The sequence below is a fragment of the Carassius carassius genome, chromosome 25 (assembly GCF_963082965.1).
Source record: "Carassius carassius chromosome 25, fCarCar2.1, whole genome shotgun sequence".
Lineage (NCBI taxonomy): Eukaryota > Metazoa > Chordata > Actinopteri > Cypriniformes > Cyprinidae > Carassius > Carassius carassius.
This window is the reverse complement of record NC_081779.1, coordinates 654605-664604: the sequence shown is the minus strand read 5'-3', so window position 1 is coordinate 664604 and position 10000 is coordinate 654605. Positions and strand designations below refer to the sequence as shown.

At 40.9% G+C, this 10000-nt stretch overlaps 1 protein-coding gene across 1 annotated transcript in view; it reads right to left on the bottom strand.

Moving 5' to 3' along the window:
* LOC132104822 (FH1/FH2 domain-containing protein 3-like) overlaps positions 1-10000 on the bottom strand; it is a 63216-nt gene that overhangs the window by 19308 nt on the left and 33908 nt on the right. Inside the window, exons 15-19 of the mRNA XM_059510354.1 lie at positions 8291-9150; positions 7927-8085; positions 6282-6464; positions 374-493; positions 131-292 (exon numbers count right to left, since the gene is read on the bottom strand). Coding sequence (XP_059366337.1) covers positions 131-292; positions 374-493; positions 6282-6464; positions 7927-8085; positions 8291-9150 — 1484 coding nt within the window. The remainder of the gene's footprint in view (positions 1-130; positions 293-373; positions 494-6281; positions 6465-7926; positions 8086-8290; positions 9151-10000) is intronic.

Sequence of the window (10000 nt, the reverse complement as noted above, 5' to 3'; positions counted from 1 at the left end):
GCATGCGTAGCGCGTGAGTTGCGCGTGTGTTCCGCGTGCGTTGCACGTGAGTTGTGCGTGTGTTGTGCGTGCGTTGCGTGTGCGTTGCGTGTGCATTGGGCGTGTGTTGCGCGTGCGTTGCGTGTGTTACCTTCGCGGATCGTGTAACGGCGCCGATCTCCGAGTACAGGTCTGTGCCGTCGGGGAAGTTCTCCACCACGATACTGCAGACGTGATGCAGGAGAGACTGCTTATGAACCGTGTCCTTCACCTCAGGAACCTTCTCCAGATACGTCAGATCGAAGCCTTTGGCCTGCGCAAACAATCTCTGTCTATAAAGGACAGGCTGAGTAACTTAATAAAGCTTTCAGTGCGTGTGGTGCTGAAATCTCACGGTGGAGCCGTTCAGGAAGTTTCCGATCGCCAGCAGAGTTGATAAGATGAAGCGCAGCGTTTTGTTCTTCTCCAGCTGATCCATGCCCTCCTTCAGGTCCTGTAGAGGCTCTGCTACTTCCTGTCAAACAGGAAACACTGCGCGATTAACGCCATCATTTACTAAGAACAGAGCTTCTATTAGTGTTATTAAAATGAATTCAAGCTTTTAATATTTAGATTTTCTGTTAGTTAAAGTTTTGGTAATTTTGTGATGTGTTTTATCATTTTTACTAGATTGCTTTTTTGTAATATGTCTATGTGGTTTTTATTTTTTTGTTTTTTTGTTTTATTTATAATTATATAGTATAACAAGTTAAACTTAATGGAAATGAGAAATGTTGCTTTTACTTTTTATTTCATTTTATATAAAGTTTATTTCAAATAATGAACGTTAATTAGATATATTTGATTTGTTTTTCTTTTTAATGTTTATAATTTTTTGTCTACATAGTTTTTATTAACACTATTTTAGTTTTAGTTTTTTGTAGTAGATCAAAAATGAGAAATGTTTCCTTGTCAACTAGCTGAAATTAAATAAGATTGTTGACATTTTGTTTTGTAAATATTTTATTTCAGATAAAATTTATTTCAAGATACGATAGTTAAATTTTGTTAAAGTTTAGTCATTTTGTTTTGTTTTGTATTTTTTATGTTTTTGAATGTCTATATAGCTTTTATTAATTTATATTTAAGCTTTAGTTTTAGTTATTTTAGCACATCAGGTTAAAATGAGAAACAGTGCTTTGGGTGGAAACTGAAATAAAAATGTTAATTTTTATTTATTTATGAATTTTTTTTATATATTTTATTTCAGTTAACTTATTATATATATATATATATATATATATATATATATATATTTTTATTGATTTTTTTTATGATTTTAGTTTTAGTTAACTACAATAACCTGATGATTAATTAACCTATTAAATGCCTGTTGTTTTTTTGACGGAGCATTAAAGATGAAGCAGCATCTTCAGCAGATACAGATCTGTGAAAAACCACATTCCCTGTGTCTTTATGACTTTAGATTAAGCAGAAAACAAATGTGCTTCTGGTTATTGAGTCTTTTGTTTGTAGCACACGGTGTTCAGGACGACTGAAAACATCTCCTGCGTCAGAGGAGCGATAAAACACGACAACCTGAGGAATGCTGGAAACTTCTGAGAGAGAAAGAGAGAGAGAGGAATGTTGTGACGGTCTTGCTGCAGATAAAGAGAGCGTGTAAAGCTGCTGTCAGAGTCTAGTCTTAGTTCTGATGTAAGTGTAACCGCTGGACTCAGAACATTGATCTGTGTGTGTGTGTGTGTGTGTGTGATCATGCCGTGCTCTTCAAACGTCTTAGATTTCAATCAGTGTAGTTTATTACACTACAATAGTTTCTATTAATATTTAGATTTTTTTAATTAAGTTAAAGTCAATTTGTAACGTTTTTGTATTTAAAAAAATATATATGTCATACAGGGGGTTGAGGACACACCAAGGAAAGAGAGGGTGCTTGAGAGAGCAGAAACAAGGGCCTCGCATTGACCAGTATTTCCTACGAAGCAACCAGTCAAATCAGTCGATTGAAGCACAGCGACGGGAAAAAAACCAAAGTTCGCAGAGCATCAGCACCATTGTTACTGAGGAGGATAATACAAGCACAGAAATGCCGGTGGAGGAACCCACTCAACCACAGAGACCTCCCAAGGAGGAGAAGATCAAAGGGCACAGACCGAGTGTGAAGTGGCCCAAAGCTGTTGAAAAGAGAGAGTGGGAAATAGTCAACAACGACCTGACAAAAATCCTGGAGCAACAAGTGGGCACAGCGGAAAAAAAGCTGGAAAGGATGGGTGACATAATCTACCACTACGGAGAAGAGCGCTTTGGAGTAAACACAAGGAGAAGTGACAAAGCAATACCAGTACCAGCCAGATCCAGGAGGCAGCAAGAGATCGATATGCTGGTCAGAGAGAGAAGGCAGCTGAGAAAGCAGTGGAAGAAGGCCTCTGATGCAGAGAGAGAGGGTCTCATGCTACTCCAGGGGGGCATTAAGTGTCGGTTGGCAACCTTGCGAAGAGCAGAGAACCTAAGGAAACTTCGCAAGAAGAAGGAACACACAAGAACAAGGTTCTATAAAAATCCCTTCAAGTTCGTTAAAGATCTCTTCGCTAAGGAAAAAAGCGGAATCCTGAAAATTCCTAAGCAGGAACTGGAAGAACATCTAGAAAAGTTCAACTATGACCCAAAAAGGCATGAACAAATGGTTATCCCACATGACATCCCACCTATTCAACCTCCCGAATTCAATCTGGAGACTGGCCCTCCAAAATGGAAGGAAGTAGAGAGTACAGTACGGCGTGCAAGATCAGCATCAGCCCCTGGGCCGAATGGAGTACCATATAAGCTCTACAAGAACGCATCTGAAGTTCTACGCTATCTTTGGAGGCTCATGAGGATAGTGTGGCAGAAGGGAATAATACCTAAGGTGTGGCGAAGGGCTGGAGGGGTGCTAATTCCCAAGGAGAAGGATGCGGCAGACATCAGTCAATTTCGGCCAATCTGCCTTCTCAACGTTGAGGGAAAAATCTTTTTCAGTGTGATAGCACGGCGGTTGTCCACCTACCTGGAGAAGAACAAGTACATTGACACATCCGTACAGAAGGCCGGCATTCCTGGGTTCTCTGGTTGCTTGGAGCATAACAGCATGATCTGGCACCAGATCCAAGCAGCGAAGAAAGACAAGAGAGACATCCATGTCATCTTCCTTGACCTGGCCAATGCCTTTGGTTCAGTTCCCCATAACCTACTCTGGGAATCCTTCAACTTCTTCCACGTTCCATCATCTGTCACTAGTCTAGTAAAAGCCTACTTCGAAGACCTGCAACTGTGCTTTACAACAACCGACTTTACAACATCATGGCAGCGCGTAGAAGTAGACATCATGGCAGGCTGTACAATATCCCCTCTGGCCTTCACAATGGCCATGGAGGTCATCATCAGGGCCTCAAAATGGGTGGTGGGGGGTGAGCGAACTAAGAACGGGATCCGCCTTCCACCTATCCGAGCATACATGGATGACATGACCACCTTGACCACTACTGCAGCATGTACCAGGCGGCTACTTGGAAAACTGCAGGAGAACATCAAGTGGGCTTGGATGAAAATCAAACTGAACAAGTCACGAAGCATCTCAATAGTTAAGGGACAGCTTAAAGATATGAAGTTCTGCATTGGTGATGACCCAATACCAACAGTGTCTGAGCAACCTGTCAAAAGCCTGGGTAGATGGTACAACGCTAGCCTTGGGGACAAGGACCAAGTTCAGCAAGTAAGGCAGGACATTACCAACAGTCTGGAAACCATCAACAGTACCCTAATGCCAGGGAAGCTCAAACTCTGGTGTCTGCAATTTGGACTTCTCCCTCGGGTAATATGGCCACTCACTATCTATGAGCTCCCAATAACAACTGTGGAAAAGATGGAGCGAACCATGAATTCATACGTATAGAAATGACTCGGCGTCCCACGCTGTCTGACTAACATCAGCCTCTACGGCAAAGGGGTCCTTGAACTGCCTATAACGAGCCTCACCGAGGAGTACAAGTGCTCTAAAGTGAGACTCCAGATGACTTTGAAGGACTCCAGGGACCAGACCATCAGCAATGCCGTTCCACCTCTGTTAACTGGACGGAAATGGAAACCATCCGAGGCGGTCCAGCAAGCTATGTCAGCCCTGAGGCACAGCGACATTGTAGGGCATGTCCAGTTGGGGAGAGGAGGCCTTGGCCTTACCGCAAGTAAGCCAACTTGGCGTAAGGCCTCAACATCAGAGAGGAGGAAAATGGTGGTCGAGGAGGTGCGCCGTCAGGAGGAGACGGAAAGAAGTGCAAAGGCTGTCTCTCTTGCCAAGCAGGGACAATGGATGAGGTGGGAAGGCCTGGAGAGGAGAAAGCTTAGCTGGAGGGAGCTCTGGGAAATGGAGGCAAGTAACATCAGCTTCATCATAAGAGCCACCTATGATGTGCTCCCATCTCCAAAAAACCTCCACCAGTGGTATGGAGAGGACCCAACCTGTGCCCTCTGCCCAACTCCAGCGACTCTTAAGCACATCTTGGCTGGTTGTAAAACCAGCCTCACACAAGGTCATTACACCTGGAGACACAACCAGGTCCTCAAGAGTCTGGCAGCAGCTCTTGAGAGCCAGAGGAATACTACAAACTCCTTGCCCCTGAGAGCAATCAATTCCATCACGGGCCAAACCTTCATCCGAGAGGGACAGAAGAAGCCCAAACATCCCCCTATTAAATCAGAGGCTGGACAGCTAGCCATGGCCCGGGACTGGAAGATGCTTGTCGATATTGGGCAGCAACTAATCTTTCCAGCTGAGATTGCAGTCACCACCCTTAGGCCAGACTTGGTTCTCTGGTCCCCTTCATTGAAGTCTGTTTACATCACTGAGATCACAGTCCAATGGGAGAATTCAACGGATGAGGCCTATGAACGCAAGAAACTGCACTATACAGAACTAGCAGCAGACGCTCAACAAAGGGGATGGAAAGCGAAAGTCTATCCGGTTGAAGTGGGTTGCAGAGGTTTTGTGGCTTCATCTACCATCAGACTGCTGAAAGACCTTGGCATCCATGGACAGGCTCTGCGACAGACAATTAGATCCGTCTCTGAAGTGGCCGAAAGAAGCAGCCAGTGGATATGGATTAAGAGAAAGGATCCTTGTTGGGCTCATAGAGCATCAACATGACCCACTCACTTATCGACCCACTCACTAATCCCCCCACCCTATAACCCACTTGAGAACCCAGGGCACAACCCTCCATGAGGAGGGTGAACAAGGTATGCGGTCAGCTCTAGGCTTGACTCAGGGAAGAGGACGCCTCCTGCCTTGCATAGTCCCGTGGGCTGTGCCATGTAAACAACCAGGCAATTTTCATGATTGGGCATGGGACACAAGCTCAGGTTTGATCACCCTGTAGCTGACCACCTTTGATGAGGGTGTCTAGTGTTGAAAGGCCGAAACACCCCCTGATTCAAAGGTACATTACTGATGATGTGTCCTGAAATTTACATCTTTCCCATGACTGAGGTACAGCTCCCATGCCACTCTCAACATCAAGGCAAACCATGTGCATACCATCCATTGGCACATTGGACAGTTTACCATCACGTCTCGTGTTTATGATTCTTCTTCTCTATATATTTTTATACATTTTTATTTTTAGGAAATCAAATTAATTGTGAAATGTTTCCTTGCCAACTACCTAAAATAAAATTACACATTTCAATGTTTTATATATATATATATATATATATATATATATATATTTATTTATTTTTGTTTATTTATTTATTTTTTTTTTAAGTTAAAATAGATTTTAAGTAACAAAAATATATTTTTAAGGTTTTAGTTTTAGTTAATTATAATAACCCTGCATTTAACTTGTTGCATTAAAGTAGCACTTCTGGTAGTTTTTAGAAAGAATTGTCAATTTTACATTTATTGAAAAACACAGTTGTGTGTACTGACAGATACAATGCTGTTAAAAAGGCTTTTTTTTATTCATTAATGATGCACTAAATTGATTAAAAGTGACAGTAAACTCATTTATAATGTTACAAAAGATTGATATTTCAAATAAATGCTGCTGAATCCTGAAAAATAAAATGAAATACTGTTTCCACAAAATTACAGTTTTCAACACTGATAATAATCAGAAATGTTTCTTGATCAGTAAATGATCATATTTTCATGATTTCTGAAGATCATGTGACACTGAAGACTGGAGGAATGATGCTGAAAATACAGCGGAGCATCACAGAAATACATTACACTTTAACAGATACTCATAGAGACTCAAGCGTTCGCTCACCTTCTCGCTGGCTTCATAGTCGAGTTTGAAGGCCCAGAGCTGCAGGCGCGCTGAGAGCTCGCTGATGGAGGACAGGGTCAGCAGGAACTGCTCCGCGCTGCCCAGCGGAATGTCAGGATTCGCCAGCTGAGCCTCCTGGATCTTCTGCGTCTCTTCCTCTGTGGGAATCATCGTCAGGATTTTCTACAGCAGAGAGAGCAATATTGTTACATTCCAAAATAGTAGAAATCTAACATTCTAATGTGAAATGTAACATTCTAAAATGGCAAAATGTAACATTCAATTTCAAAATGTAACATTCTATGGAAAAAAATTAACATTCTAAAATGTATCATCCTAATGCTGTGTTCACACCAAACGCGAATAGAGCATTAAATTCGCGTCTACCGCGTTTTTCAAAAAAACATTTTGAATGCATTCGCACGTTTAGAGCGAAATAGAAAGCAAAAGTTTGAAGCGAAATTGACGCGCGTCTGAGTCGAAATCCGCTTCTTGTGGGAGGGGCCAGTTCTAGCGGTTGTCTGTTTGTAAAATGGCTGATGTTGATCGAGCACTCGCGTCTTTTCCTGCACACGTGTCGATAAACGTGTACGTGACTCAAAAGTTAAATGTGTATTTACAACACACTCTTCCAAGCGAGGTCCTTTTTATTCCTGAAATATGAACTTGTGTGTGATACTTGTGTCATAAAGCTCCGGTTGACTGCTCACTGACAACATCAGTCTTTCCTCCATGTTGAATGAGTGACTCCTGAGCAGGCTCCTGATTGGTTAACGCGGCGCGAATTGACGCCAAAATGCAAATTTTTCAACTAGGGTGGCAGACGCGAATTCGCGTCAAACAGATAAATGCACAAAAGCACAATTCATGCGTAACGGGCCTATCATGGCAAACGCTCAATTCGCATCATTCGCGCGAAGTAGACGCGCGAATGAGGCGAATTCACGTCTTCCGCGCCGTGCTAAATGCCTCATTCGCGCCGCGAGACCTCCAGACGCACGTAAACGCGCCTTTGCATTGACTTAAATCAAATCATCATTCGCGCCAGATGCTCTATTCGCTTTTGGTGTGAACACAGCATAAGGCTAAATATAAAATTCTATGGAAAAATGAAACATTAAAAAATGGAAAAATGTAACATTCTATGGAAAAATGAAACATTAAAAAATGGAAAAATTTAACATTCTATGGAAAAATTCAACATTCAAAAATGGAAAAATTTAACATTCTATGGAAAAATGAAACATTCAAAAATGCAAAAATGTAACATTCTATGGAAAAAAAATTACATTCTAAGGCTAAATGTAAAATTCTGTAGCAAAATCTACCATTCTAAAATGGGAAATCTAACATTCTAATGCAAAGTGTAGCATTCAATAATGGCAAAAATTTAACCGTCTAAGGCAAAACATAACATTTTAAGGCAACATGTTACATTCTAAAATGGGAAAATGTAACATTCTAAAGCAAAATGTAGCATTTTATGTGAAAATCTAGCATTCAAAGGCAAAATTTAACATTCTAAAGTGGCAACATGTACCATTCTAATTCAAAATGTAACATTCTAAAATGGCAAAATTAAAACATTCTAAAATGGCAAACTATAACATTCTGAAATGTTGAAATGCACAAACAGAATCTGCACCTCGATGCCCTCTTTGTTGAGCGCGTACTCGTCAAAGCTCAGTATGGCGGTTTTGATGGTGCGTGGCGGTGGAAGGACCGTCAGACCGATGTTGATGGAGTTGCTGCGTTTAGAGTCCAGAATGATGATCTCCTGCCGCTTCCCATCCGCTGCCACTTTCTGTTCCACACATGAATACAATCATCAGTGCAACAAATGTGCAACGCATTTTTCTGAGCAATTCATTAATGCACTGCATACAAGAGTCATTGGTTCAAACCAATTAATAACACATTTCAAAGAGAAGTAAAAAGTCAAAAAAGACACCAGAGCAAAACTTGAGCAAATGTTTTTTGGATTATACTGTGATGGTGTTTCTGCTCACCTTAGTTACGGGCATCTCTTTGGATTTGCTTTCAAACAGGTGTTCGAATTTAGCTGTGTCAACTTTGACAGGTTCAAGTCTGGACCAGAGCGACTCTTGGCTGCGTTTGTGATTGCGGTAGATCCAGTCGGCGGGCCGAACTTCACTCCAGAACAAGCGGATGGTCTTCTTCTTCTTCTGGAAGAGTGGAGGTTGTTCCGCCTTCTGCTGTGGAGGGGGCGGAGCCTGGATGGAGAAGCAAGGAGGGGGCGGAGGGACGCGGATACTGAACATGGGAGGGGGCGGAGGGCAGCCAAACATAGGGGGCGGGGCTGGGAGGTTAAAGGGGCAGGGCGGTGGTGGAGGGGGCGGAGCCAGCAGATCGCCAGAGTTATATAAACTCCCAGAGTCCAGTGCATCCTCGTCATCCTCGTCTCCCAGATCGGTGAAGTCGATGTCGCCAATGCGCAGTTCCCGTGGACTCGCCATCAGCTGGTCCCAGATGCAGTCCGACTCCTTCTTCGGAGGCGGCGGTGGAGGAGGAGGTTCATGTGTTTCTATTGGTGGAGAGGTGAGACCCTTCACTACGTTACCAAAGCGCTCGGCGAACGCCCGCACATTGCTCTGGTTCTCCACTTTCCTGTCTCCTTCACTCTTAGCGGAGATCTCTTCCTGTGGCGTCACGTCCTGCGATGAATCCTCAGCCTTTTCTTTCGCGTCTCGCTCTTTGTCCTCGGCCAGCTCGTCTTCATCCTCGTCTTCCTCCGAGGGTCTCTTGCTCTGTGAGTAGAGCATGTCCAGCATGAAGAGTTTGCTGTTGAGGATCTTGTTTCGTTGTTCATTCACACTGACGTCTCTGACGTTTGGAGCTGACCACTGACCTGCAGCAAACACACAGAAAGAAGGACCTCAGATGCACTAGTTAACCGATGGTTAGGCCCATCTGTGTCCCTAATTTGTTAAATATTTATTTTAATTTGGTCATGTTTTAGCTACCAATGAGACCGCAGTGCTTACATTTTACGGTTTACTTTTAGCTATATTTTTCTTAAAACTAGTTTAGAAAATGTGAAAGTCTATATTTGGGTCTACAAATTATTATAGTCTAGCATTTCAAAATGGATTTTTTAAAAATTATATTAAATTGTGTTTTATTTAATATATTGATATGATTAGTAATATTATAATATATGATTATATAATAACTCATTTACATTGGTTATACATATTTATATTAATACATTTATTATATATTGCATTATATTTAATAATACTCCTTATTTCCTTTTTATTTTAATTAACTTTACATTTTAGTTCAGATTTAGATGTAACAATATTTATAGTTTAGTATTTTTCAAATGCGTTTTTATTTTAATATTACAGATTGTTCACATTTAATTTGACATCAGTTATATAATTTATAATAATTAATTTAATCTAATATATATATATATAAATATAATATAATATGACAAATTAGTATATAGAATTATATATATGTTTGTATATATGTACGTACAGTATATTATGTATTATATTAAATTTCAGTTTTTATTTTAATTTTACTATTTTTATATTTTAAAATTTTCTGATTAATTTTACATTTATTCCAGTTTTAATTTTTATAGTTTACCATTTTCAAATATATTATTATAGTTTATATATACATATATATATATATATATATATATATATATATATATATATTGCACACACACACACAATAATTTT